This window comes from Sinocyclocheilus anshuiensis, unplaced genomic scaffold (genome assembly GCF_001515605.1).
Source record: "Sinocyclocheilus anshuiensis isolate Anshui unplaced genomic scaffold, SAMN03320099.WGS_v1.1 scaffold881, whole genome shotgun sequence".
Classification (NCBI taxonomy): domain Eukaryota; kingdom Metazoa; phylum Chordata; class Actinopteri; order Cypriniformes; family Cyprinidae; genus Sinocyclocheilus; species Sinocyclocheilus anshuiensis.
This window is the reverse complement of record NW_015558695.1, coordinates 449,936-464,026: the sequence shown is the minus strand read 5'-3', so window position 1 is coordinate 464,026 and position 14,091 is coordinate 449,936. Positions and strand designations below refer to the sequence as shown.

At 38.1% G+C, this 14,091-nt stretch overlaps 1 protein-coding gene across 1 annotated transcript in view; it reads left to right on the top strand.

Annotated features, from left to right (window-relative positions):
- Positions 1-415: 415 nt before the first annotated feature.
- The window catches only part of LOC107681404 (delta-type opioid receptor-like), a 45,441-nt gene continuing 31,765 nt past the window's right edge, over positions 416-14,091 (top strand). Inside the window, exons 1-2 of the mRNA XM_016477703.1 lie at positions 416-672; positions 1,760-1,976. Of these exons, the coding sequence (XP_016333189.1) occupies positions 1,768-1,976 (209 nt within the window). The 5' untranslated portion in view covers positions 416-672; positions 1,760-1,767. The remainder of the gene's footprint in view (positions 673-1,759; positions 1,977-14,091) is intronic.

The following is a 14,091-nucleotide window of genomic DNA, read 5'->3' as shown; positions in this document are numbered from 1 at the left end:
ATCAGTTTCATGAGGTGCCTTCGTGCAAAAACGCTGCCTGCAAAGTCATTGCCTCAAGTCAGCGAGGCAGCAAGTCAGCTGCCTAGGCTTTCCGACACAGCCCATGTTTTTCGTCTTCTTCTTCTTCTTCTTCTTCGTCTTCTTCTTTTTCTATTTTTTTGGTTCAGTTAACGTTTATTTTACTTCAGGTAATGAAAATGTTTTATTATAGTTTTAGTTATTCATACTTACAAAAATATATGCATGCTTGATTGTTTACTGTAAACATACTATTGTTATGCAATTGATAATATTTTTTTAAATTATTATTTTATAATATTTTAAATATTTATAATATTTTAAATAATAGTTACATTGCCTCTCCAGCACAAGGCACCTGTTCAGACGCGCGCGCGCGTGGATACCTAGCGGAGATGCAAGTCGCTGCTGAAGATTCGCAACAGCAAGCAAGTGCTTTAGCGCACATCCCCCTCCCACTGCGCTCGCTCAGAAGAAAAAAACAAAACATGTTTCTCTTTAGCCTGAGATACACAGTGATGTGAATATCTGTGTGCTGTTGGAAACAGAGCTCTGAGACTGCTTAAAACAGAAAGAATAGCGGAAACAAGAATTCCTCGCGTGCTTGCAGGAGTCGGACGCATAAGCGATCACACGGGATTTCTTCAGACAGCGGTATGTGCTGCTCTATTCCAACCCTCCTCAAGCGATGTGATTTAAATGATTGTCTACTTTTGCTTGGTCCGCTGTGAACGTTACCGGGAATTTTGCATGTTTGGGTTGTTTTCTGTATAGCCAAACTGTGTGATGTATTTCATGCGCAAACTGTTGACAGTACAGTAGATGGTTCACCATGCGCCTCGCATATCACATCGACCTCATCAACTGTAGCGAAATCTATTTGGGTCAATGACGATAAATGTTGTCAGAGATATAAACGGGACATCTTTAAAACATATAATATAAAACACACGTTTCAAGTTCATAGTAATGTTATCTTTGTGTTCTTTGTGAGTTACTCCATTTGACCGGACCTAACAGTTTATTTATTTATTTTCTTTTTAAATATTTTAATATTTCAAAACCTCATAAAACTTGTGAGTGGTTTGTTGTCATGTCACATGACAACAAAATGGCTGCCTGCATATTGGTTACACCAGACTGACTTTAATTTGGCGAACAAACTTTTTCAAATATGAATACTATTGTAAAGAATATCGCTTTACTGCATATTTTTGTTTCCATTTATACATTTAGAAGTCACTTTTATCCAAAACAAGTTACAAAAGAGGAACAAAGGCGATTCCAAAGAAACAACATTATTTTTAATATAAAATGCCAGGTTTATTAGACATCTAGAATAGGAAACAAGCTAGAGATTTTTTTTTAAACCTACAACATGTTTGTTTATGTTTATTACTTTTGGTAACACTTCATTTTAGTGTCCTTGTTATATGTACATACTATAGTAACAACAGTACATTAAGCATAATTACATGCAACTAACCTTAAACCAAATACAAATCCTAACCCTGTAGTAAGTGTACATGTTTTTAATTAATTTTACCAGGAATTAAATGCATAAATTTATAAATAACAAGGACACCTTAAAAGTGTAAGCTTACTTTTTTTTAGCCACCAAAGTGTGAAAAAAAAAAAAATTCAGAAATTGAAAAACATGTTAATCATGGATGTGAGATAGACAGCATGGATAGTGTGCTTCACTAAGCATTTTTATATTTATGTTTTTATTCTCCAATAGCTGCAGTCATGGAGTTCTCAAATGATTCCACCGGCTTTGCTGACCCCAGACACTTCCGTCTGTACGACGAGTCCCTGTTCCAGAACAACTTCAGCGCCTTCAACGGGACTGACAGCTTCTTCCCAAGGGGCGTCAAGATCACTATAGCAGTGGTATACATGATCGTCTGCGTGGTGGGGCTGGTGGGAAACTGCTTGGTCATGTACGTCATCATTAGGTAAGCTGACGGGTCAAAACAGGATGGAACTTTATATATGTGACCCTGGACCACAAAACCAGTCATAAGTCATGAGATACAACTATTTGAAAATCTGGAATCTAAGGGTGCAAAAAAATCTAGGCCTAAATATTGAGAAAATCACCTTTAATTTGGACCTTGTTGTCCAAATGAAGTCTTTAGCATTGCATATTACTAATCAAAAATAAAGTTTTGAGATATTTACAGTAGGAAAGTTACAAAATATCTTCATGGAACATGATATACTTAATATCCTAATGATTTTTGGCATACAAGAAAAATTTATAATTTTGACCCATACAATGCATTGTTTGCTACTGCTACAAATATACCCGTGCAACTTACGACTGGTTTTGTTTTCCAGGGTCACATGTTACCTGATGAATAGAAAACAGGTTGGAGCTTAATGTATTATTCATAATAAAATGTTTGAGGAGTTGTAGGTTATGGGTTTGGTAATGGGTTTGGTAATAGCACACTGCACAGTTTATTTGAGAGCCATTCTGCATTCTGACAGCAGACCACAGGGTCATGATCTTCGGCTCAGAGACTTAAGTGTTTATTTGCTGAGGTGAACAGTTCAGTACTTAAAGTGGTTATTATTTATTTTTTATTTGTTTTCTTTTCTTTTTTATCTTTCCTTTTATTGTCCTACACCGACTCAACCAATGGCATAGATATGGGTCAGGACTTCTTGTTTGACTAGGAAACAGTCATAATTTTTGCAGTTCTGTTTGGTGCCATTAATGTTTCACAAATTAGGCACTGCACCTTTAAGAGGTGTTAAAGGAACAGTACACCAAAAATGAAAATTCTGCCCAAACCTGCATAACTTTCAGTCAGGTTTCTGTAGTAAAAACTCCATATGGAAATAGATTTTGTGATAAACCATTAAAGACAGACCTTTTGTGAGCTCTGAGGTTGTTAATCGATGGTATATGATTTCATTGAAGCCATCTGTTTGCATTAATTCAACTTGTTTTTAAAATAACCATGTTATGTTAATAGTAATAAAATAGTAATAAAATGCCACCAATCAGAGTCACAGTGATCAGAGCACACCAAAAGGACTCCATCCACGCCCATGAAGCAGCAAAAATGATCTAACTGTCAAAATACTTGTAATAGTTGTGTATACTGTATATATGTATATTTTGCAATAGACTTAAAATGTATAGTTTCTGTCGACACAGTCAACAACTGTAAATAATTAGTTTTATATTTCACCATCACTGTTATGTCATTTGCAGTGCTTCATGTAATTGTAGTTCTTTCCTTCATTACAGCCGTTAACTACACAGTTTTGTATATTTGCCTGATTTTCAAATGTTGCTTTGTCTCAGATAAAAAGTTTGTAATGTTGTGATTCACCTCATAGCTGGTTGGTTTAGTGCAGAACACCAAAATGCAAAATCCAGTATTATTTTGGACCCATTGACTTTCATTGTATGGACAAAAATGGTTTTCAAAATATCTCCTTTTGACCTGAAGGTAAATAAATATTTTTTTTGGGATGAACTATCCCTTTAAAGCAATTGAGAGCCAGCAGACAACATTTAACCCCCACTGTACTGCAGCTGAGATCCCCAATGCACAACCATCTCACCCAGCAGGCTTTGATCGCTATCGACAGCTCGGTGGGCCTAGAGATGTGAAATTAATTTTCACCCTCCATCCTCACTCTTTCTGTTTGTTTACATGCTTTCTCTCAGTTACCTCATCTTTCCACCCCCTCATCCCCCACCTCACCCTTTTCTCTCTCCAATCCTGTGTTGTATTACAAAATGTATGTAATTTGGTCCTGGAGTTTCACTGTACGAGCGAAAGCTACACAATGGTGGGTCAAAAAATTTGTATCATAACTAATCATGGCACTTTGCCTTTCTTTTCCCAATTCTGGGCTTTCATGTTTACCCCATTTTCTCATCTCATGAACCATCTGGAAGTACAAAGACCTTTTTTTTTTGCATCACTCCTTCACAGTTTATTACAGTTTTTGCTTTTTTGTTTATACTGTAGATGCCAGAAACTAGTTTTTAGTAATTATTATCGATGGTTTCAACATGTTAATACTTGTATGCCAACACACTGCAAGCTAAACAGACAGAGTACAGATAGATCTACCCACAGTCCTTTGGATTTCATGGCAAGGTCACATATGTAGCCAATTTAATACCATTTGGTTTCAGACATCTAGGCTCCAAAATCCAAAGGCAGCTGCTTTGCCGTTTCATTGCCCAGTCAGTGCATTAACAGGTGGCGTTTTGTATGAAGACACCTTTTAAGAAATCTGGTTCCAGTCTGCTCCATGTGGTGATGTCTAATGATCTAAAACAAATTCAAATGATTATTTTAGAGCAGATACACTCTTAAAATAAAGGTTCTTTATTGGCATCTATGGTTCAATTAATAATCTTTAATATCCACAGAAATGTTCATTTCCACTAAAGATTCTTTCTAGAGGAAAGCGTTTTTTTTTTAGACTTTTAAAATGTTCTTCACACTAAGAAAAAATAGTTATTTTAAGAACTGTTCACCGAGAGGTTATTTGGGGAATCTAAAATGTCTCCGCTATGGCATCCCTGCTGGAAACCTTATTTTTAAGAGTGTATAGAATCATAAGCTGAAAAGATAAAAAAAAAAAAAATTGACATTTTAAAATCTTTTACTTCTTTCAACCACTTCATCAGATGCCATTTTTTATTATTTTAACCATGAACACACAAAGGATTGTGGGATATATTATAGGCAGTGAAGTAACAGGGTGTTATGCCAAATTCGATTTCAGACCTGTCATAAGGGATAGTTCTCCCAAGAATGATTATTCTGTCATCATTTACTCACCATCATATTGTTCCAAACCTGTATGCCTTTCTTGTTTCTGTGGAACGTAAAAGAAGATACTTTTGTGTTTTTCTTGTATATATATACAATGCAAGTCAATGGCTACCAAAATGGTTTGGTTACCAACATTCTTCAAAATATCTTCTTTTATGTTTCACATAAGAAAAAAAAAAAGACAGAATTGTAATTTTTCACCTCTGTACTGCTCAAGAAGGCAGCATCATTTTGGTTTTATATACAGACATGGCCTGAACTGTCCATCTGGTTGTGTCTGGTTGTCCCTTAATGATATTGTACTGCACATGGTGCATAGTGATGTACCAGAGGCTAATCATCGGGCAGCCTAGGTTTCCTGTTCTGAGTCTTTATGCTTTCACCCACTCAGGTCCAGCTCACCCACCTTCTCCATCTGCCAACATGTGTGGAGGCCACAAATATGTTTACTGTCCCTCCCTCACTGAGGGAAAGTGTATGATTATGAGTCTGATGTATCACTGCTTTTGCTTGGATGAGTGCCGTTGATGATTTCAGCTGTGAAGGTTGTGGCGTTCTCTCACTGTTCATTCTCTCATAATGTATTGTTTTGTCTCCTCCTTGCACATTCTGTCGTGTGAATCAATCATGTGTTGGTGTGTAGGAATGTGGATGTAAGCGGTTTACTTCTGCCATGCTGTTCTTTCCCTCTTTAAGAGAAGAGTTTTCCTGCCAGACCAGCACTTTCACCAATCTCAGCCAATCAGAAGCTTTGACCCACTGGCAGCATGAAACCGTATATGCATCATTCTAATCAGTTTGTGTTGTTCTGGTCTAAATGCTGTCAATCCACTCTCTAAAAGCAGTCGTTCCTGGAATGCTTGAGCAATTTCCATGAGTTTCATCTCTGTTTGTGTCTAGGTTGTCTGATGACATTGACTGGTGTCTTTTTACAGTTAAAACAGATTGAAGTGTCAGATGTTTGAGGAAGTAACTGGATGACTGGTTATTTCATGAGTGCCTTGGTGTAAGGGATGATGAAATTTAAATGATGGAAGATGTTACCCTATCCATCCATTTGTCTAGCTGACCATCCTTCTTCCTGACTGTCTATCCATCCATACTTCCATTTCTTTGTCATTCATCTATTTGCCTGTCTGCCTGTCCACCCATTCACCTTTCTGCCCATGAATCCAGCTATTTTTCCATTCATTGTTCCAGAGATCCATTCATTTTTGGGTTGTCTATCTGTGTACTTCCATCTATCTATCCATCCATCCATCCATTCTTCCATCTGTGCATCCATTCGTCTATCTGTCCATCCATTCAGGTATCCGTCCATCTGTTCTTCCATGAATCCCCCCATTCATCCATCTGTCCTTCCATGGGTTGTCTGTCTATCCATCCATCTGTTTGTCTGTCTGCCTGTCCATCCATCCATCACTTATTAACTTTTTTATCTATCAATTTATCAACCATCACTTCTTAACCCACCCATCCATCCATCAATCACTTATTATCCCATCAATGGGTTATCTGTCTATCTAGGTGCATACATGGGGAAGTCGTGGCCTAATGGTTAGAGAGTCGGACTCATAACCCAAAGGTTGTGGTTTCGAGTCTCGTACCGGCAGGGATTGTAGGTGGGGGGAGTGAATGTACAGCGCTCTCTCCCACCTTCAATACCACGACTGAGGTGCCCTTGAGGAAGGCACCGAACCCCCAACTGCTCCCCGGGCGCCGCAGCATAAATGGCTGCCCACTGCTCCGGGTGTGTGTTCACGGTTTGTGTGTGTTCACTGCTGTGTGTGTGCACTTTGGATGGGTAAATGCAGAGCACTAATTCCGAGTATGGGTCACCATACTTGGCCACATGTCACGTCACGTCACATAAATCCATCCATCCATCCTTCCGTCTGTTCATTCATCTATCCATATGTCCATCCATCCATTGGTTGGGTGTCTACATCCATCCATAGGTATGCTATCCTGTTTGTCCATCCATCCATCCATGTGCTTGTCTGTCCATCCATCCATCACTTGTTATCCCATTCATCCATTCATCCATCCATCCATCCATCCATGGGTTATCTGTCTATCTAGGCACATACATCTATCCATCTATCTGTCCATTGTTCTATCTGTCTGTACATCTATGTGCTTGTCTATCCATGCATTGTCTGTCTATCCGTGCACATCCATCCATCCATGGGTTATCTGTCTATCTAGGCACATACATCTATCCATCTATCTGTCCATTGTTCTATCTGTCTGTACATCTATGTGCTTGTCTATCCATGCATTGTCTGTCTATCCGTGCACATCCATCCATCCATGGGTTATCTGTCTATCTAGGCACATACATCTATCATTCTGTCTGTCCATTCTTCTATCTGTCTGTACATCTATGTGCTTGTCTATCCATGCATTGGATGTCTATCCGTGCACATCTATCCATCCATCCATCCATCCATCCATCCATCCATCAATCACTTATTATCCCATCCACAGGTTATCTGTATATCTAGGCGCATCCATCCATCCATCCATCCATCCATCCAACCATCCATCCATCCATCCATCAATCACTTATCATCCCATCCACGGGTTATCTGTATATCTAGGCGCATACATCAATCCATCCATCCATCCATTTGTCTGTTCATTTATCTATCCATATGTTCATACTTCCAGTGGTTGGGTGTCTGTCTGTGCACACCCATCCATACGTATGCCTTCCTGTTTGTTCGTCCATCCATCCATGTGCTTGTCTGTCCATGCACCATCCATCCATCCCTGGGTTATCTGTCTATCTAGGTGCATACATCTATCCGTCTATCTGTCCATTCTTATATCTGTCTGTACATCCATTGGTTGGCTGTCTATCGTGCACATCCATTCATATGTCCATCTTCCTGTTCGTTTGTCCATCTATCCATGTGCTTGTCTATCCATGCATATGTCTGTTCGTCCATCCTTTCCTTGGTTCGTCTGTCTATTCATGCATCTGCATGTACATCCACCTGTCTGCTTGTTCCTCTGTCTGTCAATCCATCTCTGAACTCCCTGGAAGAGCTTTGAGATAAAGGTGTGTTTATGGGCATTTGGAGCAAGTTCTCTTCCATTTGGCTCAGCTGGGTCCTGTCAGATCGATACTGGAGCTGTAATGAATTCATCCTCTCTCACTGGACTCAAGACAGTACATTACAAGGAGGAATGAATATGAAACTGCATAACAGCGTTAGCACTGCCCTGCCCTGCCGTGGCTTAAATTCAGTGTAAATGCTGTTTGGCTGTAGTGATGCTCTTGTGACTGATGTCAATTCATCCTAAGTATTAGAGTTCTGTTTTTTTATGTTGGGCCTTCTGTGTAAAATGTTTTTTAATGTAATTAAATCACTTTATGACTGGCTTCCATTTATTATAAGATGCAGTTTCACCATAAGAACACCCATATGGTTTTCCACTAAAAGCATGATTCATTTGATCTAATTTTTTGTTTGTTTATTTAGTCTGTGCAGATCTCAGGTTGAATGTATTTTACAGTCCTTTGACTATTTCAGAAATGGCTTTTGTCTGTATCCAACACTGGACATCAGAGCTTTTATTTGTTTATGCATGGGCGCATAGTTTGCCAGTGACTCAGGGTGTCTAACTTCATTGGCTCATTATATATGAGTTTATATGCAGATGTATGCTATTAGCCCCTTACCCTTATTAAAGTTGATGCAATGAAATTGTTACCAGCAAATTAGCAGGGTTTGCAAAATCACTAGACAGTAGCCGGCTTATTAGAGCATGCAGAGTGTGACTGACTATAACTTAGGGTGTATTCACACCAGGAAAGTCCGATAGTTCACTTGCTTTGGTCCGGACCAAATACAATGTTGATTTTTTTTTTGTTTGGTGTGGTTCGCTTTCACACTGCTGTTTTTGCAAGTGAACCAGAAACTGTAAACAAAACCACACGTGTGCTTAAGGTCATCCATTCATTGGTTCATCCATTCAACCGTACCAGAGTTTGTTTGGAAGCAGACCGAGACCACCTCTTCAGCTGGGTCTCAGTACGGTTGTTTGGTCCGCACCAGAGTGCGATAGCTGTATTCACACCTGCCCAAAAGATCCGCACCAAAGGGGGAAACGAACTTGAGTTCGATTCAATCGAACCAAACAAGACAGGTGTGAATACACCTTTATACATGTGTGTTTCATGTATGATCAGGCATGCATAAAGGAAAAAGTGACAAAAGGCCTTTTACTCTGTGCCTGGAAAAATACACAGTAGTTGTCAGGGAAGTATTAAATAAAAGGCTTTTCTGTGAGACTCTAAATGGCTTTTTTTTTTTTTACATCTCTGACTGCAGTGTGTGCTCACATAAAGTGTGGTCTGCTCACTTAAAGGTCACCTATTATGCCCATTTTTACAAGATGTAATATTGGTCTTGGTTGTCCCCAGAATGTGTCTGTGAAGTTTCAGCCCAAAATACCCAACAGAGCATTTATTATAAAAGCTGGAAAATGTCATTTTTGAGGTATGTCTAAAAAAAGAGCTGATTTGGAGTGTATCCCTTTAAATGCAAATGAGCTGCATATTCCCGCCCAGTCTCCAGAAGAGGGCGTCGTGTATACGTCTCTCTGCATTGCATATCTACAGAAATAAATAGCTGGTAGAAGCAACATGACTGAGAGCAAGAGAACCATTGTTTAGCCGTATATATGGGAAGCCAAATGCACTGAAAGTGGGATGAAACAGCGCAATGTTACAGAGCTTGCGCCGCACTGACCTGTCATCGGAGCGGATCAATTGACTGAGCCACGCGACCGTGCTACCGAATGAATCTCGCGCTATGAACGGCACAAACTAATCTCACAAGCGCGCTGCTGATCAGTTAAAAAATACTTAATGTACGCACACAAATACAGTTAAAACGTTAAGCACTATAACGACATGACATTCACAAAGGAGTCTGGAGTGATACACCTTTTTAGGTAGATTTTGAGGCGCATTACCTTGAAAAATGAAAGTAATCCACAGCGTCCTCAGCAGCTCAGATGTTGGGAGAAAATGAAGACTCTTATGTTCAGTCTTACATCTAAACACAGAGCATCGGGATTGCTTGCGAGACATTGTTGACATTACAGCTGCTCAAGCATGGAGAAAATGGAGGACAGCTTACAACCGCTGAGGGCGGAAACTATAGCAATGCAGGGCTGTCAATCAACCCCCGTGGCCCGGCCCTATGCAGTGTGACATCACACTGCATGAGAATCAAAACGGCAGGCCTAGTGACACTGACTTGGTTTAAATGGGAATTAAAAAATTAGGAGTGGGTGGATTATTCTCATTGTAGGGTGGTTGTGTTCACACATTGCCAACACACATTTATGCCCAAACACCATGTAAAAGTGGATTTTGCATAATAGGTGCCCTTTAACTAAAACATAAAACCACCACAGATTTCAAAAGAATCCCATGAGCTATGATCAGTCATCGGGGTTATGGTGCATTTATTAAGGCCATTTTCAATGCAGATATGTCATTTCAATGTGATCTACATTAATTAAGTTCAGGGAATTATTTTGAAGTCTGACTTAAGAGGCCCTCAGTGCCACTACATCAGTGAGTTTCTGTCAGTTGAATTAGTCTGAATATTCAGAACATCAGGTTGTTCTCATAGTTGATTCAAGGCTTACCAGATGAATAATGTTAAACTGCGTTTGCACTGGAGAGAGCAGTGGGTCTTAATACTAAAATTGCCAGGGGTCGCTGTATACCTAAAAGCACCAGCGGTAAATTTTACCCACGTACATGACAGGTGTTCTTGAATGGCTAAAGAACATATTATTTCACTGTATTATGCTACTGTCTTCACAAAGAAGTGTCTAAAGTCATGAAATGATTATGTCTAGTCATCAACTATATTTTTGTCCTGTTGTTTTATGTTCAAGGCTTTTTTATGTAGGCTACACTAGTTACTTTTCATAACGGTCAATATTAAGCTAAACAAGCCTGCACTGACAACGAGAATTAGAAGGAAGTAAATACATATTTGGGTGGTGTAAAAGGCTATTATAATACAATGTTATTAATCAATATATTAAGATAACCTATGTTATTTAAATTACTAAAATAGCCTATAGACAATAATGAGCAATAATAATTCACCACATTGCATATGATGCAATGACAAATTCAAGCGCACAGCTTCACCTAATTAATTATTCATTTGTTTAGTTATATCATTTATAATTTGAATTATACAAGAAGAACACCAATAAACTTCGGGTAATAAAAAAAAAAAAATTATTAATTTCATCAGATCGGATTTTTTTTCTTCAGAAAACAGGAGACTAGAATAAATAGCAACACAGAAGCAAACAATAAACGATAGAAATGGCAAAACAAAAATTAAATAAGTAATCCAAATTTTTAACAATTATGAGTAATATAAGGATATTAAAACATTAGGACGCTTTACTTCCCCACCATCAGACTCTCCATCGCTCATGGCATTTAGTGCTTCTTATCAGTGGCGTAACTTTGCGTTGAAAAGTGTTGGGGACACCGCCCAACTCGTTTTGCTAGTTTTTTATTTAATAACCTAATTTACTTGGGGACTGGGTTTAGAGTTGGACAAACTTAATTTTTGCTTTTCAAAAATACATCGATGTACCAGGGGCGGTGCCAGATAATTTTGAACGCAGGTGCTGATGGGGTGCTAGATCATTGACGGGGAGCTGGGCAAATTAACAAAAACGAATAAGATGAGGCATGGCATAGGCCTACACGCTGTATTAGGCTATATAATGACTAATAAATTATAGAATGTTTAGCAAACACTGAGGAATAAAAAATAAAAGAAAAAAGAGAGAGCCTCCATAGCATAAGCTGAGGTAAACAGCAAAGATAAGCTTGTCAAAATGAAAACAAAACAAAAAGAAAAGTAAAACTAAACTTTTTTGTCTTTATTTATGAAACTGATAACCGCTAATTCAGTGAGTGAAAGGTATTGCCTAGCAATGTACAATGTTAAAACATAAGCGGCACGAAAATGACAGCGCGAACATGCAGGCATTATATAGCGGGTAAATTTGACCCGTGCTGGTGCTTATAGGGATAAATGCCCCGTTTTTTTATCTGGTTTTATCTAAACAGTTTTTAACAACAGGGGATTGTAAATCACACAATTTTAGTAAAAGTCAGTGACTGGGAGACTTGAATTTTTTATTAAAAATCTTTTATGTACGTTTTAAAAACAGCCATGGGTAAAATTTACCCTGTGGCGGTTCTAGTGTTAAAGGGATATTTCAATCAAAAAATGAAAATTCTCTCATCGTTTACTGAAAATATGAAGATAATGTTGAACAATGCACTTGTTATTTGTTTTTGTAGTCCGTATTTACTATATAACTGTATGGAAAATGAAGGTCAAATACATTCTTTAAACTTCATACAGGTTTAGAGCATGAGGGTGAGTGTGAATGTCCATGATTGAGTGAATTATTCCTCACTTTAATCCAGTGTAAGCTGTTGAAGCAGAGCGTACAGCAGCTGATATCACCTTCTTGTGTGATCTCTGCCCTGGACTTTACTGCTTCAGTGATGCTATAGGGCCTAAACACCTCGCGGTCACTGAGGTCAGTACTTTATTTTCGAAATGCTGAAAAACAAATTCATGCACGTATGCCTGGCCCTCTTGAGTATAGCAGTGCTACAGTATACTTGAAGATCTATAAACAACAAGCAGGACCTCACATTACTGCAATGCACAGGTTACCTGAGTAATTGACCACTGAATAGGAAATCCTTCAACTGGCCGTTGGGCGAATTGGTTTCTTCTTACATTATAGACTAAAAGGTCTAGATGTAATTAATTTATTTATAGTGTAGAAAAATAGTTCTGCATGCTTCACAGCACCTTATGATAGTCTTTGTGCAAACAAAGTGCTGTATAAATTAAATCTAATTTGATTAAACATTTTATGGCTGACCTCTTTCTCTGTCTACAGTCACCTCATTGTCTTTCTCTTAATTAGAGGCACAGGTTGACAAAGATTTACAACCTCTTAATTAAAACATAAAGAGACTTTCTTCTCTTTCTGTGGTCGCTTTGTCATTGCACACATACTTTCATCTTAACTGTCTTTCTCTAAGTGCCTTTCATTACAAGGTGGACGGTCAATACAATTGGCATTGTTAGTTTTGCTTGATTGCTTCTTAGTGTATTGCAAAAAATAAAAGGCTTCTGTGAGTAAGTGCATTGTTGCATTTGAATCGTGAGCTCCTATGCACAACAATTCATTAGCTGTGATCAAAGCTGCATTGCTGAAAAGGAATGCCGGAATTGCTTGTGGCACATGATACTATCTCAGATCAAACACAGAGTATTCAGCCTAAATATTTCAATCATATCTCTTGAATAAAACAGTATCCTTTGAGATCTCAGTGTTGGAAAGCACATGCATATTTAGTTCTTTGGCTTCGTCGTATTCCATGGATCATCAGAAATGAAGCCGGTTGCTTGATGTTGAACATTTAGAGGAATCTATAATGACTCTGAAGGTTTTAACAGTAACGTTCACCCTGGTGGAAACAATTTCACTTAATGACCAAGCACTAGAAAGTCATTTAGCCAAAAAAGGCAAGTCACTGAGTCATCTTCTAAGAAAAACTAAACAGAAAGAACAAATTGTGGGAAAGTGGCACATCATATGAAGGGAGATGAAAACAGCATGACTCTTAACAGATGGGAATGAAAGGACTAGTTGCGTAACTAGGAATGTGATATGTTTGGCCTTCCTCTTTAGTAATGCACTGTATTAGGAAGATAAAGCCGCACGTCTTAATGCAAATAATTGTTACATCAAACTTAAAAAAAAAAAATTACACGATCTAATCAAAATCTGGTCATATATATATATATAAGAAAAGCTCTGTGTATTGCGTGTAATCACATCCATACAGTTTATGATCACAACAACAACAACGTTTGTCAGGCATCTACATTGTCATCTGAGGAGATTACAAAGATTAAACGAGTGTTTTTTAAACTCTAAAACATGAAATGTAGAGTTATCTGCTTTTGCCAAAAAATGACTGTTGGAGTTATCTGCTCTTGCTATAAAACAAACTTTTAATATGTAAAAAAAAAACATACTTTCAATTAACTTTAATGTTGTAAATTACCTGTATTCGTTTAAGTTATTATTACTTAATAAAAACAATAAGAGTTATCGGTTTTTGCAAATTAACTCTTCATATATATATATATATATA